We start from the raw sequence: 25853 nt of genomic DNA, 5'->3' as shown, positions 1-25853 counted from the left end.
TAATACAATTTTTAGCTTTATTAAGAATTAAAATCAGCTTGTATAAGGAAATAAAGTGGATATACTGGTATTTTCCTGATTTGTATGTAGTTTGTTTTTAAAATGTTCAATTAAACACATAATAAAAGATCAGTTGAATTCGATGTATTTGTATAGTAAATAAATCTATATAAGCCACTAACTTGCTTAATCAATAAGTCAAACTTATGACTTTGGAAAGGGGAGGAGGCCTTAGCTCAACCGTTTAGTTGTTAGTTTTTTTACCCTCTTGCCTCGGACCGAAAGTTGGTCCTACGCCTGAAATCTCCGGACGCTTGAGATGGCTGCTATATAAGATCGTGAGAGTAAGGAAATGGAAAGAGTATCTATTTGTTTGTCCGCACACGCCTACACTAAGAAATCTCCCGCGCAGTTGGCTAGTCGCCGTATCCGAAATCCTTGAGGAGAACACACAAAAGTTATGATCGTTTTTTTTTATTCAATGCGTTCATCGTTCAAGACGATTGAGTCGTTGTTGGCTTGTGCATGTACGTTTCTGTCAAGTGCCGGTTGTATCGAATTAAATTTATACAAAGTCTTAGTGGCAACTGGTACGGCTTTTGCAAGCCCATCCTGATAGGTAAAGGGGTGGCCCAAGTATTACTGTTTGTTAGTATACAGGTACATCTTAAATACCAAGGGTAGTGGTGCATTGAAGATGTAAGATATGAATCATATTTATTATAGTGCAGAAGTCTATAGACGATGGTGACCACTTAAGCAAGTGATCCATTTACCATTCTGTTACACCTACATCCAATGACAAATACATACATTGCATACACAATAAATTAAAGAAGCATCGCAACGCATACCGGACATCAGCTACAGTACATGCTATCGGGCTACCTGTAAGCGTTTGATGTAAAATAATGTCAGCAGTCAGCACATATCGGATACGTGATGGATGTCAGCTAAACTCATTCTATTGAGAAATGGCCAACTGCGTTTCAAATATGCATGTATAATGTCAGCTATTTCTGAACTATGTATACAACTATTCTGTAGTCGTTGAACGAGAATAAATATTATAATATGCCCAAAGTAATTTTCGAAAGTTAAACAAGTCATTGTTAGGGTTTCAATGCACTATGACGTGTCTGAATAGAGCTGTCAATTATATATCAAACTGAGACCTATAAAATTGAAAAGCACACCATATAAAGCATTTTACAGAGCATAAAATTAGGCTAATGTACAATAAGAGCAATCTTATTGTTTCCGGCAATCTCTCGAAGATAATCTTTGCTGTGAGGATTTATGAACAGAAAATTGAAAGGGTTTATGTTATTATAAATTTCCTATGTAAACTATAAATACATATATTTACATACAAACTATGTTAGGTGGGTCATAATTTATATTCGATGTTATTTGTATTATATTAAAACGAGAAGACTATATTATTTGTCGTACGTCTCTTCGTTTATCTTCCTTATATTTCGAAGGATATTATTATTATTCCTTGATCAAATGTTAAGTATAATTGGAATAGATTATATGTTGCTATAATCAGGTGGTTAATTAGTAACCAAGGCATAACGTATTACATCTCTGTTAATCTTAGCGTTAAGAGCAGTGCAGTGGGTGTCGCACAGTATTTAACGCTGTGGTTGGGTTGTCGCTTATAAGTACGCTAATAAAAAAAGAGTACTCAGAATTAATTTGGCGAATACGACTTTTTATCCCCGCCACTTGGATGCTTGTCCTTCTTTCCAGCCTCGTTGTCTATGCACCTGCATGCAACTAAGAAACATCTTCCAGTAACGGTGTTATCTCAAAATTACATGACATTTGGTATGTGACGTACGATAATGCGCCTATTGAGACGTGAATGTTAGCATATGCGAAAGATGTCGCGAGCATATCATATCTAATTTGTTATAATTAAAAAAAAAAAACTTAAGCATTGTATCGTTACGAGCCTAAAGATATGGTCATTAGTTCTAATAATGCTTCTGTACATATATGTGGGTACAATCTCAAGTAGTATAAAAGTTAGATAAAAATGATTGGACATGACGATGTGACGTCATGTGAACAAAAAGTCGTATTTCTGCTTATAATTATTAAGTTCTTAATGCATATCAATGCTATCATAGTAAAAGGAAGCATTAACTAGTAAAAAGTGGAAATCGTCAAATTGGTACTTTAGCACGTAAACATAGAAGCCATCGATATATATTATTTTATCATTAGCACTTAATTTAAGTGTTTATGTACTATCTCAAACAAGTATCAACCAGTGGCCAGTGCGACGTTGTCGCTACGTGCAAACGTCAGCGGTGGTACTCAGTAGGTAACAAAGATGTCCGAAAGAAACAACATTACTCCTGTTCTAAACGAAGAAAGTATACTATTAACAGTTTATGACTAAAATATATTTATTTATAATGCAACACTGTATTCCATTCGAAGTTCAAAACGCTATTTTTCGCAAATCCTTTATGAATATCATATATTACTCAAGCTCTCGACCAATGATATCGCGTCAATTCAACGTCAAATGTTGTTTATATCGATATTGTTACGTCATGGGACAACTTCACTAACAGGTGACCAATATTCTGTTTATCTATGGATTCGGTTCTAGTAGGTATTTTACATTAGCTCCATACATAATAAATACTGTCTAAATTATATCTCGAGTAAACAGATCGACATACAGATATTATATTGATTTCGGTCGTTAAACACGCAATTAATTTTGCTACAGTCTTCCCTATCGTTTAAAGAATGTCTTACGGAAGGCTACGACAAATAGTAATATACAAATATTACTATTTGTCGACCCCGGCTTAGCTCGCGTTTTAGGTGTTAAGACCTAATGGTAGGCTTAAAAAATATAATCTTAAGTACATCCTTGGAGTATGAGTTTGCTTCATACTAAATTTCATCAAATTCGGCCGTGAAAGACAGGCAGACAGATGGACAGAGTTACTTTCGCATTTAAAATATTAGCATAGATCTTAAACATATGACAACATGATGAGTAGGTAAGAATTTGAATTGCTGCGCTAACGGCCACAAATCGTGTTCTATAAATATAAGAGGAGTGAGATTCGATAAAACATACGAAAAAAGTAGTAAACAGTGTTGAGTAAAAGAGATGGCATCAAACAATAAATAATTACATTAGTATTTTAATGACGTAATTATAACGTTATAAACAGGTAAAGCAATAGCTATATTTTAACGTATTTAAGTCCCAAAGTATCCCAGTGAAGCTAGATCGTTGGCGACCCTGCTCCGTAGTGATGTGCAGCACGGAAATCGTTACTATTCTTGAATCGCTAATTATGTGTTTGTTTATTTGTCATTACCTTTTATGGTAAATGTTGTTCGTGTGTGTTTTCGTATCTGTGAAGCCGTTTAGAACTTTAGTCATAGACGGATACGCACGCACAGCGTAATGACTTTGAATATATTACGATAAAATTTCTCGAGATATATTATATACATCGTATTAAGGACGGTAATTTAGTTGATAGTTTGAATTTTATTTTATAAATGATAATTAAAAATAGTATTTTCGTAGCTTTAATTAAATAATTGATACGAGTATATAGGTGTGATGCATGCCATAAAGTATTTATGTATGTAGTTCATGCAAACATACATTATGTTTTTTAGAGATTATTACATTTAAACATTATACTGTTGTTTTTCTTTCTTTAAAGTATTTTGAATATTGAACTTTCACACACGAACGTACACCACATCTCGTTAAATTAATATTTTTTAATAATATAAACTTAATAAATATAAGCTAATTGTTTTTTTAAATATGCTGTGCTTACTCTTAGTCGTCTCACGCACACTAAAATATCTCGTAAACATAAGATACGCACACTATGTAAACCGATAATATTAATTTGTTCTAGAGTAGAGTAGATCTATATTTACATATATATTAAGGTAAAAATAATGTAACTACAACTATATTATTAATTTATTATTATATTATTTGAAATCATTTTTATTATTTTATTACAGTAACGAATTCCCATAGGTATATTTATACATACATACATATGTATATTTTTAATAATTTGAGGTTAATACTCATGTTTAGATAAGACATAATGATATGTATTGAATATATGAACATAATTTGAATTATGATACATATATAATTATAGTATCTGTTAATACATAATATATGAGGTTACGTTATTTTTATAAAAATCTATAAAAACAAAATTGTATGTGAATCATCCAAAATATTAAGCAATTTATTTTGATGTGGTCTAAGCTCCGAGCATTAAATATTTAGTATAAATTAAACAGTATATACAAATAAAGTACACATTTCGGACATTCCCCTCTTAATCCATTTATATATAGATATTTACGAGATATTACGTAATAGGTAAAGTACAAAACAAATCAATAAAATAGATAATTTTAAAAACAGAACTCGACCTTCACGTCACTTTAATAACTATAAAAAAATTACTTTAACCTTTTTGTTTTAAAGAATGTTACATTTTTAAGAATTTATCGATAAAAGGTCCTCACTAGAAAGATAAGCGATAAGTTGGAAACCAGTCATTTGTCTAATTGTTCGCTAATGGCGCGGGCGCAGTCGTCGGGGGAGTGCTCCTTGGCCGAGCCCTTTTCATGCAACTAGCTCCGACCAAAGAACAAGAAAGCTGAGTGAATTGCAGTTTTTTATTTTTCCATTCGACTTTGCGGTGTAGTTGAAGATGAGATAAATTTTGCCAAAATAATATACTCTTGATTCGAGTAATCTCGTAAAAGCAATTTTGTATCGTCATTTTATGGAATTTAATTAAATGCAAAGCTATATAAAACTATTAATTTTATAGAACGATTTTACAAATCTTTTAATTTAAATTACTTTTTAAATATTTACGCTAATCTTATAATACTGAATATAATATTCGTTAAAACTTTATGCGTTTCGAACGATGTTATTATAATTTGGAAATGTTATGGCATGGCATTAAAATATTTATTTTTATGTCCCGAAGTCAGCTCGCGAATGCAGTGATATAACTCTGTACTTCGTATTACTTTAGCTGGCTTTACTCAACAGTTCTACGAGCACCATCCATTCTTTGTTTCGTGGTGACAGGTTTTACTATTTTGTGTTTGGGTATAAATTGTTAGCACGTTACAAACAGATAAGGAATGTATTAGACCTTTGTTTATGGTTATTAAGTATTATATAATGCTTTGTTCACACCAGTGTTTAATTTAAATATTAAAAAATATAAAATAATGCAAATTGAATAGTCAGTGTAATTAATTTTGTTCTATTTATAAATTAATAAAACTAATATTCTAAGTAAAAATATGTTTGAAAATTTTTAGACAATTAAACAAGCTATTCAATTTTAGGACAAAAACTATAATAAATATTAGTTTAATAAACTGGGCAATGTTGATATGAAAGCGTTCTGAAATTTGTATATAAGAAGAAAAATAGTCTTTTTTTTTAACAAACTGTCAAGTCCAGTCAAGAATACAATTCTTAGATCCTGCGAGACTATTGTAAGATCCAGCTGGATTAATTATGCCCACAAGCTTGCACAGCGGAATATTACTATCTTCGCGTAGAGTTCTATGAATGGCCTATTATTAAAAGTATTTCTGTCTCGGTCCTCTAATTGTTAGCTTATACGACTGTAAATCTGGAGGTTCTAGGTTCCGTATGCCGTGCCAGCAACGGGCATGACTGTGTTTTTTAATTACATAATCCTGTGGTAACCATTCACTTCGAAGTGTCACATTTGATGGGCGTCTCTAGACATCCAGTATTGATTGAGAAATTCTTAATAGCAAGCTGGATTTAGGAAGTTTTAACTTTTATATATCTATCGATGACAGGCAGGTAGGTATATAAGTGGGTCGGAATTGGTACTGTATTGCTATAAACTAGCCACTTTTTTTTTTCAGAAACGGCCTTTTTGTCGGATTATGTGTGATTATTACCTATATCATTGACACCTTAGCGATGGCCTTTTTCGGATTCTGTCGTTATAGCGGCCCCTTGACAAACGAACCGATTCAAAATATTTGTCACTTATTGATGCTATCAATTGAATTCCAGATCGAGAGGACCAATCGATTCTCTGCACCGGTGAGTCAGGTGCGGGGAAAACTGAGAACACGAAGAAGGTTATACAGTATCTCGCCTACGTCGCCGCTTCGAAACCCAAAGGATCCGGCGCGGTGAGTTCATTAAAGTTTTCTATATTCATATTATACTTAATAATATAATTATAAATACTATGGTGAAATGTGTTATAAAGATTATTTTAGTCAAATATCAATTTAATGCAATTTTTCATACTCGGTATTCACTTTACAAACAGAGGTATTCTGTAAAGCGAAGGTTTCATTTTATTGAGAAATCATACCACGTGATTTATAATGTCACTGCTCAAATTCGCATCGCGTTACGTTAAGTTTTTCAACCACACGGATTTTAATTTGTGGTTTTATTTTGCGTTTTTTTGTGTTTAACTTAAAATACTGTTAGATAAGTTTATGTTCGTGCGATTTAAAATTCGCGTGGTAAAATAATCTGGTAACAAAATAACAAAACTTCTGACTTGGTGCCGTATATAAAATGATGGAATGAAAATCGTGCGGTGTGTCTCCGAAGTGCGATCTTATATGTACTAAGAAACTTTGACACTCGATAGTCGATTCGATTGTAAAATGTCACCTTATGGTAATACGATGTTTTGAAGCGTACGTTTCACTATTGCAATTATTGTAATCGTCGACGTGTACATCACTTTTTGACATTTCACAGTCGAGTTTACGTCGGTTGATTTTCCAGAATAGCACGGATTGTATTGTGTTATATTAGGCGGTACTTTTTTAAAAAGTTAATTTTTGATGTTTTAAATCAGATTTTGATATTACAAGTCCGTCAGGGTAGGTACCCACTCATTCTGTATTCTACCGTCCAGCAGTGATACTTAGTATTTTGTGTTCTGGTTTGGCACAAGGGACATAACATCTCACTTCCCAAGATTGGTGACGTATTGGCCATGTGGAAAATGAATAAATTTTATATGGTGCCAATGTATGGGCAGACATGACTAGTTACCGTCAGGTGGCCCATTTACCCGACAGTCTATCAATACCACAAAAAAGGATATTTTAGGTTGAAACTTTTTTATATTGATTGCTTTATCTGTTTGAAGCGTATCAATCTGTACTGGTTTAACTATCGGATTCGGGTAAGACGTTTTAATGCCCTTAACTCATAATAATCATATATCATTACTATATAGATGTCGTATGGCTCTACAATAAAAAAAATAATGAATTCCATAGTAAATTCAATCGTAATTCTGCTAGTTAGTTATCGCTACAATATATGTGTATGACGTTGGTTCAAGAAAAAGAAACCTTTTACCTTCAAGAAGTTGTATTATACACATAGGTACCTATATAGCCCAGCTATGAAACGTAGTATATGGAAAGAGTCGACGAAACAAATATGTATACCGTCCTTGCATTTTATTTGTCATTGTACGTAGTTCATAAAAGCGAAACGAATCCGAACATTGTAGAATCATAGCAGCTGAAAATCCACCGACTTTTCTATCATTGTTTGCTAGTTCAGTTCCAATGTAAAGAGTTTTGAACAAATCGTGACAATATCATTAGACATTTTTAACTTTGCCGTTTCATAAATTTAAATCATTTGTAAAAAATACACTGGTGAAGAAGGCATATTATTCGATACAAGATTATATAGATGATAAAAAGCATGGAGTTAATGCTTGTTGACTTCCAGGCAAGATATATCACATGCATATATAATTGTATTTAACTAACATGACTGTAATTTTAGATGTTGAAAAGGAGTAACTACTGTGTTTCTTGCCGGTTCTTCTCGGTAGAATCTACATTCCGAAACGGTGGTAGCTTTACTTTAAATAGTTTGTTAAATGACGATTCAAAAGTGCTTGTAAAAAGCCTACTCGAATAAAGTATATTTTGACTTATCGTAGTCATATACGTAAATTATTACATTATTTTTTTTTCATAATCGACATTTCAATAACACTATTAAAACTATAGTTTCTTTCATAGTTGATAAACTATTGCATTCCTATATTCAGTACGTTAGTAGAACTATATAAAAATGAAATAAACTTACTAGAATCAATTACAGTTGTGCTGTGTGTCCACGTCGAAGTATAGCAATCTGTATGTAATAATTTTGTTCATGATCTCTTCTCTCTTTCACACGAAATATGCGGAGGATGTAAGAAATTGTACATTTGCATGAAATCGTTATGGATTTGGTTGTAATCGTGTGCTATTAGTTTTAAATATTAATTTAAAAAAAAAAAATGCGAAGTTAACTTACGAACTGTAACTGTACACGCTGTGATTTATATTTGATTGGCATTTAAACAGTGAACATTTGTGGTTTAAATTTTTTTGATATTACATTTAATCTTTTTTTTTATTAAATACTTATTAATGAGTATTTATATATTTTTGTTTTTTTTTTTTGTATCTAATAGCGCGCGATACTGTTATATTAAATTTTGTTTATAACATATTAGTCGATTACTTTTGTTGTATAAGACGTTAAAAGTTTTCACTTTAGAAGTGAATTTTAAGAATTAATTATTTGTTAATTATTAAAAAGTCTTAATTTCCGAATAGTATTAATATTATATAAAATTCTAATGTATAAACTCGTAAAGGTTTATAAAGCATGCAACTTTACTTAATAATAGTCTTGGACTTTTATTTAAATAGTTGAGGTTTTTATTTGAATGGGAAAAAAAATCTGAGGTTGAATTCAGGTTACAGGGAACATATCTGACGTGAAATATAATTTCAACAATAAATTAAAATTGCCAAACTATTATTAAAACGATTTGTAATTGAAAGTCTGTTAAGATTCCAAATGATTTCAATTAAGTCGATCAATTAAAATCGTTTCGTATGAACGCGAAGTGTAGCTCTGTCTTTAGAATATTTTAATATCACTGATTTCATTTAAAATGCACTGTTTTGTAATATATTTTCTCTATTTTCTATCTTCCTCGTGATCCGGGATTGAACAACACCAGGGACCGACGCCGCAGTTAATAATAGTAAGTAAAACATTACTATTGTACACCGCATATACATATGTTTTATGTATAACATAATATCATTCAACTAATTAACTTAATTCTTAAGGATATTCGAAATTTAAAACAGCTGATTTTATTTTATTTCTTAAACTTCAACTGTCACATTTAACATTGATTGCTATATTTTAGTACGAAACATTGATGCTGATTGTATAATCAGGAAACTAAGCTAATTTGACAGGACTAAAATATTAATGGGCAAGAACTTTAACCGAGGATTGCAACTTCGGGCAAGCATAATTTAAATTCGTCTCGTGCTATTTCGTTCATGAACCATATGAGTACGCGTGGAACTAGAAACCTTGCTGTAACTTTTCGTTAGTTTTTAATGAAATACTAATGCTGTCCCTTTTAACTTCACGCGTAAGAATGAGATAGAGACTAGAAAATAGTCCTGCTAAATTAATTCAGTTCAAAGCATCGATAACATTGTATTGTATATTATATTATTTATCGGTACACTTATAAACCTCTTATTTTTATATATATTTTTTTATAATTTTTCTCTTATGCTTTTCAAACGAGCTTGGTGGTAATGTATTATGATATTAGATGACATTATTATGTACATATATTATATACTGTGCTTGAAGTTAAAATTAAAAAGGGTGTTGGTCTATTGTAGTTGAAAACATAGATTGTTTATATATCAGAGTGTGTAATATTTATATATAACGAGTGGAGTTATCTTTTCATATTCCGTGTTAATTCACGATGAATAGTATCAATTGTTTTAGTAATTACGTGTGTGTTTAATTGGAGAAAAAATTATTCTCTAAATAGTTTCTTGTCGGTTCTTCTCGACATAATCCCCATTTCGAGTATTAAAAAACTATTCAAAGGGACTTGTTAATCTTACTTGAATGTAGTATGTTTTGTATTAATTTTTAAATAATGTTTCATTTGGATATACGTCGTGTATTGTACTAAAAATGCCTACATGTATTCGTAGCGTTGAACTTTTTGTTACGATTTAACTTTAGTTTGAAATGACAGCTCTCTGACGTAATGTATGCCACATATATATTTATATACTTATTAGCATATATATAGCTTTGAGTATAAAGCATTGAATAATTAAACCATTTGATTCATTACACGCTGCTACCAATGTTAACAGAGCAATGGACCAACGTTCGAGGTAACGCTTTGAAATGCCTAAATCATAAACCATAATCACTCATGTATGCGATGCTATTATTTTATATCCCTAACCTTAGTTTTATATATTACAATGTGTTTGCAAAATAATTATAGTCTTTGTTTATGAGTTGAATATATTTTTAATGAGATCCGTTGTAACAGGGCGAGTTGGAACAACAATTACTGCAAGCAAATCCAATCCTTGAAGCGTTCGGTAACGCGAAGACGGTTAAAAACGACAATTCATCACGATTCGTAAGTTTTCAATAAAAAAAATATAAAAATCTGGTTATAATGAATAAGGTTATGTTAATTATCTATAATAAATGTTTTTAGGGAAAATTCATAAGAATAAACTTCGACGCATCTGGTTTTATTGCGGGTGCGAACATCGAAACGTACTTATTGGAGAAATCAAGAGCGATCAGACAAGCGAAGGACGAGAGGACATTCCACATCTTCTACCAACTCCTATCAGGAGCCACGGCGCAGCAGAAAGCAGAGTACATACTAGAGGACCCTAAAAGCTACCCCTTCCTTTCAAATGCAGCGCTACCCGTACCGGGTATCGATGATGCGGCGGAGTTCCAGGCGACGATCAAATCGATGAACATCATGGGGATGAACAATGAAGACTTCAACTCTATATTCAGAATAGTCTCTGCTGTGCTGCTCTTCGGGTCCATGCAGTTTAAACAGGAAAGGAATTCAGATCAGGCCACGTTGCCCGATAATACAGTGGCGCAGAAAATAGCTCATTTGCTTGGTAAGAAAACCTTTTATATAGGATTTTTTTTTAAATAATCTTTCATAATACTGAAATTAATAATGCATTTTGTATTTTACAGGTCTTTCTGTAACAGAAATGACGAAAGCGTTCCTTAAACCAAGAATTAAGGTCGGTCGCGACTTCGTAACGAAGGCACAAACCAAGGAGCAGGTCGAGTTCTCCGTAGAGGCAATCGGTAAGGCCTGCTACGAACGACTCTTCAGATGGTTAGTGAACAGAATCAACAGATCCCTGGACAGAACAAAAAGACAGGGAGCATCATTTATTGGAATCCTCGATATGGCTGGTTTCGAAATATTCGACCTGAACTCCTTCGAGCAGCTCTGCATTAATTATACGAACGAGAAGTTGCAACAGCTCTTCAACCACACGATGTTCATTTTGGAACAAGAGGAATACCAGAGGGAAGGTATCGAGTGGAAGTTTATCGACTTCGGCTTAGACTTGCAGCCGACCATTGACCTCATCGACAAACCGATGGGTATTATGGCCTTGTTAGACGAGGAATGTTGGTTCCCCAAGGCCACGGATAAAACGTTTGTCGAGAAGCTCGTCTCGTCGCACTCTGTTCATCCCAAGTTTATGAAGACTGATTTCCGTGGAATCGCCGATTTCGCTATCATCCACTACGCTGGCAAGGTCGATTATTCTGCGGCACAATGGCTGATGAAGAACATGGACCCTCTGAACGAGAACGTTGTATCTTGTCTTCAGTCCTCTCAAGATCCCTTCGTTTGTCACATTTGGAAAGACGCTGAAATCGTCGGCATGGCGCAGCAAGCTTTGACAGACACGCAGTTTGGAGCGAGAACCAGAAAGGGAATGTTCAGAACAGTTTCCCAACTGTACAAGGAGCAGCTGACGAAACTGATGGCAACGTTGAGAAACACTAATCCGAACTTCGTCAGGTGTATCATTCCTAATCATGAGAAGAAGGCTGGCAAAATTGAGGCACCTTTGGTATTGGACCAGCTTCGATGCAATGGTGTACTCGAGGGTATAAGAATCTGTCGCCAGGGCTTCCCCAACAGGATTCCCTTCCAAGAGTTTAGACAGCGTTACGAGCTGCTTACACCGAACATCATCCCCAAAGGTTTCATGGACGGTAAGAAGGCTTGCGAGCAAATGATCGAGGCTCTGGAACTCGACCATAATTTGTATCGCGTTGGGCAGTCGAAGATCTTCTTCAGAGCCGGCGTGTTGGCGCATCTGGAAGAGGAGAGAGACTACAAGATTACCGACTTGATCGTGAACTTCCAAGCATTCTGTCGCGGGTACCTCGCGAGGAGGAATTATCAGAAGAGATTGCAACAGTTGAATGCTATTCGAATCATCCAGAGAAACTGCGCTGCGTATCTCAAGCTGAGGAACTGGCAATGGTGGAGATTGTATATTAAGGTGAGAACATTTATACTAGTTTATACAAATATTGTATATGCGAAATTTGTTACCTCTTCACGATTATTTCGCTCAACTGATTTAGATGAATTTTAATATGGAGATAGTTTGAGTACCGGTGAAGGACACGGGCTATTTTTATTATTCACCTTATAGAGGGAAAATGGGGCGTGATAGTTTATGTTCTATAGGTAAAGTTTTATAATATGGGATATCAACCTAATTATAACAGTATAGTTAATAATCATGAATATAACACTTACATAATGCTGTACTACTTGAGTACTTTCGTTGTGTTACCGCCTTCTCGTGTTTTGAAAACATTCCAGCTCATTATTGTAGAATACAACAATTGTAATGCAAATACGATACGAAGGTGTACCCATTCAATAGATTATTGTGCAGATAGCCCGCCTTATGATGTACATATCTTTGTTTTGAGGATGCATGCCATTAGTATTGTGTCATGGATAACTTGCTTTAATAAATATTTTATCTATAATAATTAAATATTTAAATGTATAACCATTATCGTAATTTCAGGTTAAACCTCTATTGGAAGTGACGAAGCAAGAGGAGAAGTTGACGCAAAAGGAAGATGAGTTGAGACAGATCCGTGAGCGTCTGGAATCGCAGATGAAGAGGTGCCAGGACTACGAAGCCAAGTATCAGCAGGCCAGCGCTGAAAAGACACAACTCGCTGAACAATTACAGGTTCAATTAGACTCTGTTCATGATATTTATGACCTATTTATAAAAAAAAATGTATAAATCTTTAAAATAACAAAATAAATAGTATTGTCTGTGCATACTAATTTTGGAGGAAAATTAAATCATACAGGCACAAAATATATAATCTGTTAAAGGCAATAGTATATAATAACTTAGTATCGTTAACAATTTACTTACTGTAATAAAAATGCAAAACTAGAAAACAATTACCCGAAATTACTCTTTGAAAGTAGTTCTAAAAAAAGTCACACATAAAAAAAATACTATATGTGAATTCGGTGTTCGGTTGTTGTTTAAAATATATCGAGAATAATGCTCCGTTATGTAGGTACATAAAAAAACATATTTATCAGTACAACAGGATGTTTAATACTGTGATTAGTGTGATCTCCATGTAAATATATTTTCGTTCTTTTCAACAGGCGGAGCTCGAACTGTGCGCGGAAGCCGAAGAGAGCCGAGCACGGGCCGCAGCTAGGAAGCAGGAGCTGGAGGAGCTGCTGCACGACCTGGAGGGACGCATCGAGGAGGAGGAGGAGCGTTGTAATTCGTTGCAGCAGGAGAAGAAGCGTCTGCAGCTCAATATACAGGTGACGTTCAATATGACTATTCTTTCATTTTTAAAATGCCTGGGCTGATATTTTAATATACATGATATTGGTTGTGTATGTCGAAAATTATCCCCACTAAATTTGTGTAGTGGTGGTCGTATTACTTACCTGTTTAAGTGTAAGCACAAATCATATCGTACATTATTAACACATTTTGTTTTCTGTCTTCCTTAACAAATACTTATTTGTAAATTGTCTCTCTTTATAGGATTTGGAGGAACAGTTAGAGGAGGAGGAAGCAGCTCGTCAAAAGCTGCAGCTGGAACGCGTGCAGTGCGACGGAAAGCTTAAGAAGCTGGAGGAGGAATTAGCTCTTAGCGAGGACACCAACCAGAAGTTGGTTAAAGAGAAGAAGGTAAAAATTTATAGTACTAAGATCACAATAATTAAAACCCACATAATAATTTTTAAACTCACTATAAAGTATCTATTTTAATGTTTGATGTCAATAATCAGTTGGTATAAAGCAGGCGATGCTTTATTAATGTTTTTTTTTATGTGATAATCGTAGGTTTTAGAAGAACGAGCGAACGACTTGTCTCAAGCCTTAGCTGAAGAGGAGGAGAAAGCCAAACATCTCAGCAAATTGAAGGCCAAGCAGGAGTCCGCTATCGCCGAACTCGAGGAAAAATTACTCAAGGTATATAATAATATTATTATTGCTCAGCGTGTTATGACGAGCGTTACTTAGTTATTTTTTTAATAATAAATCGCCAAATTAAATAAATACTTTCTTTTACTGTTAAGGATCACCAATTGCGTCAAGAAGTGGACCGGGCGAAGAGAAAGCTAGAGACGGAGCTGCAGGATGTCAAGGAACAGCTCTCCGAAAAGAAGGCGCAGGTCGAGGAGCTGCAGATCGTGCTGAGTGAGTGGGCGGGGCGACGTGGGCGGGGGGGAGCGCGCGGAGGGCGTGAGCGCGGCGAGCTGACGGGGCGCGTTGGTTGCAGCGAAGCGCGAGGAGGAGCTGCTGGCGGCGTGCGCGCGCGCCGACGAGGAGGGCGCGGCGCGCGCGGCGGCGCACAAGGCGGCGCGCGAGGCCGAGGCCGCGCTGGCCGAGGCGCACGAGGACCTGGACGCCGAGCGCGCCGCGCGCACCAAGGCCGAGAAGCTGCGCCGCGACCTCAACGAGGAGCTCGAGGCGCTCAAGAGCGAGCTGCTCGACTCGCTCGACACCACGGCCGGTGAGCGGGACCTTATTCATTGACAATATTTTACTTTTAGTTGATACTCTATGCAAGCCTGATCGTAAGTACGGCTGGCTCGTTAGTTATTCTACTGCCCGATATCAGAGACTTGTATTATTGACATATTTTTAGGTAGTCTGTCTATCTTATTGCGAAATATTTGCTAAAAAGGTTACTAACCTTTCTACCGATTTTGCTGCCTTGTTTGTTGTTGATGTTGAATGTCTACTCTGTATATATAATATTTGTTTACATAAAAATGTATCGAATGAGACCATTTTATTTTTTGAAGAATTTTAAACTGTCAAAATATATTATGAAATAGTTGTATTCGTCCCATGTGTTGATATAGTCGACTTAAGTTACGTATTTTCGTTTTTCAGCTCAACAGGAGCTCCGGTCCAAGCGCGAGCAGGAGGTGGCGGTGCTCAAGCGCAGTCTCGAGGAGGAGGCCGCGGCGCACGAGGCGGCGCTCGCGGAGCACAGACACAAGCACTCCCAGGAGCTGCAGCTGCTTAACGAACAGCATGACCAGATCAAGAAAACCAAGGCTGGTGAGTGACATGACATTATGTTTATGAAATGAAATTATTTTCTTCTCAAATAACACTAAAATGTAAAGATTTTCCTAATATTTTGTCATTTTATCAATACATTATCATTCATATCTTTATAATACTTACTACACACGGAGTAATTTTAGCATTAGCATTAGCAGCCCGTAAATGTCCCACTGCTGGGATAAAGGCCTCCTCTCCCTTTGAGGAGAAGGTTTGAGCATATTCCACCACGCTGCTCCAATGCGGGTTGGCGGAATACACATGTGGCAGAATTTCGTTGAAATTAGACACATGCAGGTTTCCTTACGATGTTTTCCTTCACCGCCGAGCACGAGATGAATTATAAACACAAATTAAGCACATGAAATTTCAGTGGTGCCTGCCTGGGTTTGAACCCGAAATCATCGGTTAAGATGCACGCGTTCTAACCACTGGGCCATCTCGGCTTTTAATTTAATTATTCGGATTAATTTAATTTGCCTATTTGATACAAATATTAAGTATGTAAAGGAATTTTGCAATTAAATACACGTTTAAATATTAGAACTCTTCAGTTGATCAATATTAGTATGGATTAAATAGGTTGTTTTGTACTAAATGCCAATTATAAAAAAAATCCAAATTTAAAAATTTCAATTTTAAATATTCGTTGACAATAAACGTCAATTGTCACTAGCAAAACGAAACTTTTGTGCATTGATTTACTTGAAATTTTTAATGTTTTTATATAAATTAAATTATATTATGTTATAATGGCTACTTTAAACGAACGGAGGCAAAAGAACGTCAAATTCGGTTTGTCAAAAGATGATAATTTTGATGTAGAAAATTCATACGAGGAAGGAAGTTTGTTCCATTCGACGCGAGATTATTGGCAACACATGTGTAAGGGATCGTCGCCTGAACGCAAACAGGACTTGACTTGGCATAAGAAATGTTAGTTACTCGAGCTTAGGGTTCATTCTTAAGCTTGACCAATAACACTTTATATTAAATGAATAGAAGTAATTTTAGTACATATACATACATACAGAAACTTTTTTTTAATCGAGTCCGTTAAAAAAACGTCTGTCCTGCCTCGTGAGAGGTTCTTTAGTATAATACCCGTAGAAACCCTCACTAATGACCTATGACTCGATTCCCCAGTCCTGGAGAAGGCGAAGCAGTCGCTGGAGGCGGAGAACGCAGACCTGGCGACGGAGCTGAAGAGCGCGAGTGCGGCGCGCGCGGAGGGCGAGCGGCGCCGCAAGCAGACCGAGGCGCAGCTGCAGGACGTCGCCGCCAAGCTGCAGGACGTGGAGCGCGCCAGGTGCGCCGCCCGACCCGGCTCGCCGTCCCCCACGCCGCGTTACGTAAACACAAGTCTTACAGCCGCCGTGTCTATTCTTGTTTAGATCCGAGTTGGCGGACAAGTGCATCCGCCTTCAAAGCGAAGCCGAGCAGGCGTTGCAACAGCTGGAGCAGGCGGAACTCAAGGCGTCCGCTGCTGCTAAACAGGCGGCGACGGCTGGATCACAGCACGCAGAAGTACAGGTGTGTAAAACATTATAATCAAAAATTTACACATAATATATTAAATAATTCTTTCGTTTTAAAATAATATAATATATTACAATACAAAGCTTTGATATGTTATAAAAAGAAAATTATGACAATTAAAATAAGGACTTTTGGCCGTACCTTTAATGACAGACTACTCATTTATCTATCTCTCAAGGCGTTGCTGGAAGAGGAAACAAAGCAGAAGCTGTCGCTGCAGACGCGCTTGCGCAACGTGGAGCAAGAGTTGGAGCAAGCCCGCGACCAGCTTGATGAGGAAGAGCAGGCCAGGAAGAACCTGGACAAGCAGGCAAGTTGCACAAACAGTCAAAATATTAACTATTTACTATTATGTTTAAATAAAATTGTCATCGTCCATTTTACACAAAAAAATATGTCAAATAGAATAAAATACAAATTCTTATCCAGGTGTCAGTGCTAACCCAACAACTAACCGACGCCAAGAAGAAGGCAGAAGAGGAAGCAGAAGCAGCTGCAGTGCTCGAGGAACAGCGCAAGAAACTCAGCAAGGACATTGAAGCGCTGCACTGTCAGCTCGATGAGCTGAAACAAGCGAATGACAAGTTGGACAAGAGTGCGTACAATACAGATCATTTTTATAATATTATAAACGTACTAGCGACCCGCCCCGGCTTCGAACGGATGCAATTTATTATTATATAAATTAAAAAACAAAAATGATAATATAATTTATTCTCAATAGCAGACATGAAAAGGTAGCTTTCTACCAGTGAAAACATTTTTAGAATTGGGTCATTAGTTTTGCCGTTACCCCCTACATACAAACAAACAAATTTTATCTCTTTATAATCTTAGTATAGATATGTCAAAATCGCTACATATAACATATGTATGCAAGCACTTTTGAAATTATTATCACTGTTTCAAGATTATATACTAATGTGATATGTTACTACTGGCCTGGATATAATCATTTTTTAAACCGTAACATTAGAGCAATAGACTCCAAACTTCTGCTTATTGATTTGAGTTAAATGAATACTATTATAAGTGTATATAGTTTTTATCTGCTTTTTCGTTGATCACTTATCAAATTTGAACCTACAGGCAAAAAGAAAATCCAAGAAGAGCTGGAGGACACCAACATCGAGTTGAGCGCGCAGCGCGCCAAGGTGCTCGAGCTCGAGAAGAAACAGAAGAACTTCGATAAGGTTCGCGTTCTCCTCGGAGCGTACAGATAGCAACCGAGACTCGGCAGCTGCGAAACGACATCTAACGCTCACGTCCGCGCAGGTGGTGTCGGAGGAGCGCGCGGTGGCGGAGCGCTACGCGGCCGAGCGCGACGCGGCCGAGCGGGAGGCGCGCGACAAGGAGACGCGCGTGCTGTCGCTCACCAGGGACCTGGACGTGGCCGCCGAGAAGGTACCGCCGCGCCCCTACTCGGAGTATATGCGTGTTTTTGTAAAAAGTGACCCCCTGCTGAGCTAGACTTGAAGGTGTTCTAGTGCGGTTTAGTGGATAAACAAGTGGCAGAATGTTATTTAATTTCGATACGTGCAGGCGGTGCAGGTTCTCACAATGTTTTCCTTCACCGCTGATTACGAGATGAATTATAATCACAACTAAAGTACTTGAGAATTTAGTGCTGCTTGCTTGTGTTTGGACCTGCAATCAACGATTAAGAAGAAATTAGTGTATTCATATTGCAACTAATTTTGAAATTAGTTTCACGTTTACCTATGTACGTTTGATTAAATGCAAAGCAAAGAATTATTTTACTGCGTCTTAATTGTTATAATCTGTATGTAAGACGAACAGTCGCAATACCTATGAAATTATTATTTTTTTATTGTACTGTAACTTACCATGTTACCTTGGAAATGTTCCAGATCGAGGAGTTGGAGCGGTCGAAGCGGCTCTTGCAGTCTGAGTTGGACGAGCTCGCCAACACACAGGGCACGGCTGATAAGAACGTTCACGAACTGGAAAAGGCAAAGCGTGCGCTCGAGTCGCAGCTCGCTGAACTCAAAGCACAGAATGAGGAGATCGAGGATGACCTACAGCTCACCGAGGACGCTAAGCTGCGTCTCGAGGTCAACATGCAGGCCATGCGTGCGCAATTTGAGCGAGATCTCCAGGTCGGTGCAATCGAAATTTACGTCTCTTGATGGAAAATCGTTATGAAATGTTTTAGATCGTTCTTTTTTTAATTTATTAAAAGTAAAACATTAAATCAAGACAAGGATAATGAAACATTTACACTTTCACAGCTTTGTTTTTAATTTGTTATAATAAAAAAAATAAGACTGACAATATAAAACTAAGTGCGTTTATGTGCGTACAGGCCAAGGAGGAGGCCGGCGAGGAGAAACGTCGTGGCATCGTGAAGCAGCTGCGAGAACTGGAGGCGGAGCTAGAGGAGGAGCGCAAGCAGCGCGCCGCAGCCGCCGCCACGCGCAAGAAGCTGGAGTCGGACCTCAAGGACGCGGAGCAGGCGCTGCATCTCGCCAACAAGGTTACCCTTCGCAGTTATACCATTGTATTTTATTTCATCGGTAATCGTTCAAAGATGCTCGTTATTCAAAACCGTCGAACGGACTGGGAATCATAAGAAGATATCGATATTTAAACGCTACTCGTGGCACAGGTCAAGGAGGACGCCGTGAAGCAGACCAAGAAGCTGACGGTGCAGCTGAAGGAGGCGGCGCGCGAGGCGGAGGAGGCGCGCGCGGGCCGCGAGGAGGCGTCGGCGCTGGCGCGCGAGGCCGAGCGCCGCGTCAAGGCGCTGGAGGCCGAGGCGCTGCAGCACGCCGAGGAGCTGGCCGCCGCCGAGCGCGCGCGCCGCCACGCGGAGGCCGAGCGTGACGACCGCGACGACGAGCTCACCGCCACCGGCGCTAAGGTGCGGCCTCCGATACAGTCGACTAATTTCATTTATTGTATTTTTGGTTTTTAAACAAAAGTATACTAGAATGTTGTTACTTACAGGTCACACTATTAGTGGACGAGAAGAAGCGGCTGGAGGCGAGGATAGCTGCGCTCGAGGAGGACCTGGACGAGGAGCAGTCCAACAACGAGATACTTAACGACAGGCTCAGAAAGTCACAGGTATTTGTTGTTAAGAAATATTTAATCTAACTGAAATATTATAAATTCGTTTCATTATACTGAATTATAAATGATTTCCTCAGAACCAAATAGACCAGCTCACGATGGAGCTGGGCACGGAGAAGGCCGCGACGCAGAAGTTAGAGAGCGGCAAGTTGGTGCTCGAACGGCAGAACAAGGAGCTGAAGGCCAAGCTTGCCGAACTGGAGACCGCTGGACGCGCCAAGACCAAGGTTCATTTTTCATAAGAATTAATTCAAAACATGACTGTTTTGTGCAATACTGTCTATAGTAAATATATATTTAAAGTAATAAGTCGGCCTTTAATCTTTTTTTACGGTCGAATCGAAATTTGTTATTTTTACTAGCTTTGCCGAATAGATTGTTAAAAATGTGATGGTTTTGCTATAATATTTACATATGTGTGCGCTTAGGGCGTGATCACGTCATTGGAGCTGAAGGTGGCGAACCTTGAGGAGCAGCTGGAGGCGGAATCTCGCGAGCGTCTCGCACAGCAGAAGGCATCGCGTAAACTCGACAAGAAGATGAAGGAACTCGCGCTGCAGCTGGACGAGGAGCGCAGACACGCCGACCAGTATAAGGAGCAGATCGAGAAGGTACCATCCTCTTCTATCATTTCCTCTAATCCAATAATTACTCTGAGTCATGTATTATCCGGCTGAACCTGATATCATAATTACGTCTACAGTTTACCTATTGTATGACAAGTTTATCTGAATATGTAACTACTTATAGGTGGTTAATTTATCGTTTGTCAGCTAAAAAATCAGTGTGGACAGTTTCGAGTATCGCCACTCAGTTAGGTTATTGCGATATTATGGCTGGAACTATAAATTTCTGAGTGACCTTTTTTAGGTAGGAGGGACTTTACAAAAAGTTTATTATATATTTCCACGTTTATAATATCGGCAATTGATATAATTATAATGCTTTCGAATATGGCACTTTGTAACTGTCGAGGAAAATTACAACATATACTGATAAAATTAATGGTGTCTTATTTCAAAATATATAACCATGGAAATATGTGTCTTCTTATAGATGAACGCACGCGTTAAAGCCCTGAAGCGTTCAGTGGACGAAGCGGAGGAGGAGGTGCAGCGGGAGAAGGTCGGCAAGCGCAAGGCGCAGCGGGAACTTGAGGACCTGCTCGAGACGCACGAGACCCTCGCCCGGGAGTGCTCCAACCTGCGCAACAAGCTCAGGTAAGCCACCACCAGACACACTCCGTCACACAAACTCTGCACATTCATTATTAAACTTTCTTATTTATAAGTAGTACAAGTAATTTAATTCTATCCTTGTTGCATTATTTGATAATACAATAATAAACACTGTACATATGTCATCATGTCCCCCCTTATTACACCAGATGGTGCAAATATGTTCTATGAACGTTAACTGTCTTGAATCCAACATTCACCATTTCATTCATCACACAAACAAATGTCTGGTTTGTCTGATTCTTCTATATGATTCTTGATATCTTCTTTCGGAGGGCGTTTGATACTTGATGATGATTGGTGCTTGTGATTGTCTAGGCCCACCTTAACCGATGATAGTGAATAAGCTGTCCACAGAAGCTAAGAGAGGTAACGAACGGTTTAGGGATCGCTTTGGAGATACGCTACCATTAGCCAAAATACAACATAATACGTCCCCAAAAAACGTTACTAGAAATATAAACGTTTAAACAAATTGAATACATGGAATAGTCAATTATAATCTTTTTTTTATATATTCCTTATGCCTGTTAAATTTAAAAAAAATTGTTTTAAATGTTGTATTGTAATTTTAATTTTGAATTTAAAATAAATCCATAAAGTGCTATTTGGTAGCGTGCTGAGGATGTAGCTTGAATTTGTCTATGATGCCTTTGGAGCTTTGTCATCTTTTAATAGAGATTTCTAATGTTAATTAATAACAAATTATTTTGTTTTCTATGACTTATCAACTATTGTGTGTCTTAATCAGAGCTTTTTGTGTTGTCCTTCTGTTCGTTTGGGTTTGTTTCTTTATCTCTGTTTCCATTCTAAAACGGGGGGTCTATTAAAGGCAACTTTTGTTTTATCATCACGCGTTGGTGATAAAAAGTGTCTGTGATTATGTAAATAATTGCAAAAGTTTCAAACACAGAAATTGCCAACTGTTTCAGGAATAATAATAGGGTATAGTTCTCTTGTATTTTTTTAACTGCATTTTTAATATGCTATTCAATTTATTTCACTTTAATATAGGAAGTATTTTGATTAACAAACATTACTATACTTCATAATCATTACACATATTTTTATAATATTTTTCAATAATAAATGATATCTTATAGAAGGTTTTTAGTACAAAAATCTTCATCATATCATCAAATTCAATGTATAATTGCTTTGTTATAAATAATACAAAACGTAAACAAAACGTGGTTACCCTACGCGATTTTTTTGAATGGTTGAATTGAATAGGAAAGTATCTGAATACCGAGGGTTTCGCGTTTGTTTACGTTTCGTACGAGACGGCAATGGCGCGTCGCGAGTAACGTGTGTGTGTGTGCGCGTGCGCAGACGGCAGGGCGGGCCGATGGGGCTGTCGGGCGCGTCGTCGTCGTGCCGCGTGAAGCGCTCGTCGCTGGCGCCGGGCGCGGGCGCCGCGTCGGGCGACGAGTCGTTCGACGACGGCACGGACGCCGCCAACTCGCTCGAGTGACCGCCGCCCGGACCACGATTCTATCTATCGTTATTTTGAAAATTATGCACTCTATTGTTTCCCTTTGTAGTTTTGAATCGATCACTCGGTTGACAGGTGTCTACCCGGTCGCCGATATGAAATCGTAAGAGTGAGCGAAGGTTCGATTGTGAGCTCGCACGTCAGTTTTGGATTTATTTCGATGTTCTACCTAAAGTACAATTTTCAAATTAATTATCTGTGTCTATTTTTTTGTTTAATATGAAATAACTTTAAATATCGAATCGTGTGCTCGAGTCGTTAATTTGTATGTACAATGTTGTAGTCGACGATCGCTTGAAACGTAAATCTTAATTATATTATTATTATTATTATATTGTTTTGCATGCCTACAGCGTTGTATAAATGTTTTACATTACCGTGGTTTAATTTTAAGTAAAGTCGGGAGCCTGATTCTGTATCTACGATTGCGATTGCGTTGTGCTAAAAGTTTTTATCGGAAACATTTTTTAAGTCGAGTAAATTTTAAATATACTTTGTATTTGGATTCGAAGTAGACTTTACATTTTTTTTTTATATAAGACATCGATCGCAGTAACGATTGTATATACATAATAAGGTTATATTTAACTACAGTATATAATATAACGAATTTTTACTGTTTTAGAATGAACTGCACCGAAATGAAACTTCGTTTGTAACTGATTGCGGATTGGTGCTCATTTTTAAATTGCATATGTTGAGGTGTGATGTTACGGAATTATTGTTTCCTTGTTCATTTTTTTATAAGACTCGTTGCTTTTAAAAACTTTACATTTTTAAATCTGTTGTCGATCTTTTCCAATTTTTATTGTTTCGTCATCACATCGCAGAATAGAAGAAAAAGAAATGTTAATCCCTCTCAGTCTGTTTAATTGGTTATATATCCCACGCCAGTATTAATATCGAGACATTCCTGAACAATCGAGTTAGTTTCCACTCGACTAGACCTGGTCCGGACGGGTGACGAGTTAAAATTTACTCATTGGGTGATATTTTGATGAAATTGAACATACTAAAGTTTTGAAGTATTATGTTTTGTGGCAAATTAGAAATTCGTACTGCATTTATCGCGACTGATTACAAAGACTGCCGTTGCGACAATATTTTTTATAAAAATGACCTTTTCCGATTCGTTAATTTCACATCGGGGCACATTTGACCCTATTTATTACAACGATTAAAACGATTTCAATAAAATCTCATTGCATCGGGTCGAAGGTGCCCCCGTTATGGTGTAAATAATATCAGTGTGGTGCACTGAGCGCTTAGTTGCCATAAATTTTTTTAACACTAGTTTAAGTAATGGTTAGCTGTCTGATTCTCGCTAATAGCTAGCCGAAGACGTGTTGGTACAATCGAATTGCGTCCGAGGCGATGTTTGTACTTACTGGATTACGAAACGTTTATTTTTTGGTAATATTTTATCCTTTTAGAGTGTATAGGAACCTGTTCGCCTCACATAAAGAACAAACCGTCGATTGGTATCGACACGGTCAGGTTTCGTCAGTTTCTGATTCGCTCCGTCAGCGGAATGTACATACGCGCTGGCGAGGTGATTTTTTTTTTACACTAGCTTTTGGTATTATCGTTGCGAAGGTATGCGCTAGAATGCCGCTTCAATTATAAACTAGACTTAGGTAAAACTTAGTAATAAATTGTGGCCTTAGGTTTTTCATCGTGGGTACGCGTCTAACGTTTGTTTTTCGTCGCCGACGCAAATTTATATGCCTTTAAATAAACTTGCATCTTTTGAACATTTTATACAATTGTATTCCGAGTCTTAATTATTGTAATGACCTCTTTTTTATTATATAGTTTGTTTCTGAATAATAATATAAAATTTAAATGTAAGTAAACCATTGAAGCATAAACATATTTTACATAAATATTATATTTAATTATTAACAATATTGATAATTGTAAAATTGGCCATAGGTTGTAACAAGTTGTCAGTTGGTATGCCAATTAAACAATTTTTCATGATTTTTAAGATCACGTGTTTTATTTAATATCCTTTTTTATTTTTTTTTAAATTGCTAAGATGCTTACGAATCCGAGTTAACTTGGAAAATTTCTCACAAGCTATGACTGCTTGGATGGTTTCCGCCCTTACTCGCACATTTATTCAACTTTTTCTGTCTTGTCGTATCTGCGAACATGTCAATGGTTCTTTAGGACGGACCTGGTGTTAACGCAAGATCACTCAAGCATCTGTCTAAACATACCAGCGCCCTGGTGCATAGTGCCTGGCGATCTCTCCGCCCCTCAGAGAGTCTTTGGACTTAATCGAAGCATCAAAACGTCGGCGAGGCTAACCAGCGGGCTTTTTTACACTCTCTTGTCCCTTGATTAAGATGCATGGATCTTATCTTGAATGCAGTGCCGTATTTTTTTATCATGAAAATGAACTGTAAGTAGGTTTAACTTTGAGTAATTGATATCTACTTTTTATTTTAGAACTCTATTTTAAATTTAATCAATGTGGTAAAAATCTATGCAATTACATTTGTAGTCATTCTTAATTAATTTTGTAAGCTTTGTTGTAACTTACAATGTGTGGCTTAAATCTTGATATTTCCTTCAAATTCAATTGAAGTTGCAATTAGGGAAAAAAAATCTGCATATTAAGCCAAATTAATAATGATTACTGCTAATTTAGAGCTGCTTGTTTTATTTGGTATTAACTCAATCATATCATCAGTATTAAATGAATCATACAATATGAAAACGATCGAAAATATGTGCATAAATAAATTTTGATTTTAATGAGTTACTTTTAAATTTTAAAACTTACAAATAAAAAATTAACTATGTATTCTTAATTGCTGTGGGCAATGAAACAATCAAAACTAATTCGAAATACCTATTTAACAAAT

At 36.9% G+C, this 25853-nt stretch overlaps 1 protein-coding gene across 3 annotated transcripts in view; it reads left to right on the top strand.

Annotated features, from left to right (window-relative positions):
* The window catches only part of LOC125065876 (myosin heavy chain, non-muscle), a 58605-nt gene extending 33636 nt beyond the window's left edge, over positions 1-24969 (top strand). The window contains exons 3-28 of one of the 3 annotated variants that reach the window (XM_047673730.1): positions 6119-6240; positions 9123-9146; positions 10494-10586; positions 10668-11097; positions 11180-12519; positions 13063-13233; positions 13674-13814; positions 14152-14217; positions 14374-14502; positions 14610-14730; positions 14813-15046; positions 15433-15603; positions 16756-16918; positions 17004-17142; positions 17327-17458; positions 17578-17743; positions 18238-18341; positions 18424-18552; positions 19020-19268; positions 19475-19645; positions 19778-20032; positions 20119-20238; positions 20322-20471; positions 20673-20855; positions 21301-21464; positions 22815-24969. In XM_047673730.1, the coding sequence (XP_047529686.1) occupies positions 6119-6240; positions 9123-9146; positions 10494-10586; positions 10668-11097; positions 11180-12519; positions 13063-13233; positions 13674-13814; positions 14152-14217; positions 14374-14502; positions 14610-14730; positions 14813-15046; positions 15433-15603; positions 16756-16918; positions 17004-17142; positions 17327-17458; positions 17578-17743; positions 18238-18341; positions 18424-18552; positions 19020-19268; positions 19475-19645; positions 19778-20032; positions 20119-20238; positions 20322-20471; positions 20673-20855; positions 21301-21464; positions 22815-22956 (5309 nt within the window). In that variant the 3' untranslated portion in view covers positions 22957-24969. Of the gene's footprint in view, positions 1-6118; positions 6241-9122; positions 9147-10493; positions 10587-10667; positions 11098-11179; positions 12520-13062; positions 13234-13673; positions 13842-14070; positions 14218-14373; positions 14503-14609; positions 14731-14812; positions 15047-15432; positions 15604-16755; positions 16919-17003; positions 17143-17326; positions 17459-17577; positions 17744-18237; positions 18342-18423; positions 18553-19019; positions 19269-19474; positions 19646-19777; positions 20033-20118; positions 20239-20321; positions 20472-20672; positions 20856-21300; positions 21465-21800; positions 22454-22814 lie in introns of those variants that run through there. The other 2 variants (XM_047673729.1, XM_047673731.1) reach the window with 2 other exon arrangements.
* The last annotated feature ends 884 nt before the right edge of the window (positions 24970-25853 follow it).

This window comes from Vanessa atalanta, chromosome 8 (assembly GCF_905147765.1).
Source record: "Vanessa atalanta chromosome 8, ilVanAtal1.2, whole genome shotgun sequence".
NCBI classification, from domain to species: Eukaryota; Metazoa; Arthropoda; class Insecta; order Lepidoptera; family Nymphalidae; genus Vanessa; species Vanessa atalanta.
The sequence above is the reverse complement of the archived record's forward strand: the minus strand, read 5'-3'. Positions and strand labels throughout refer to the sequence as shown.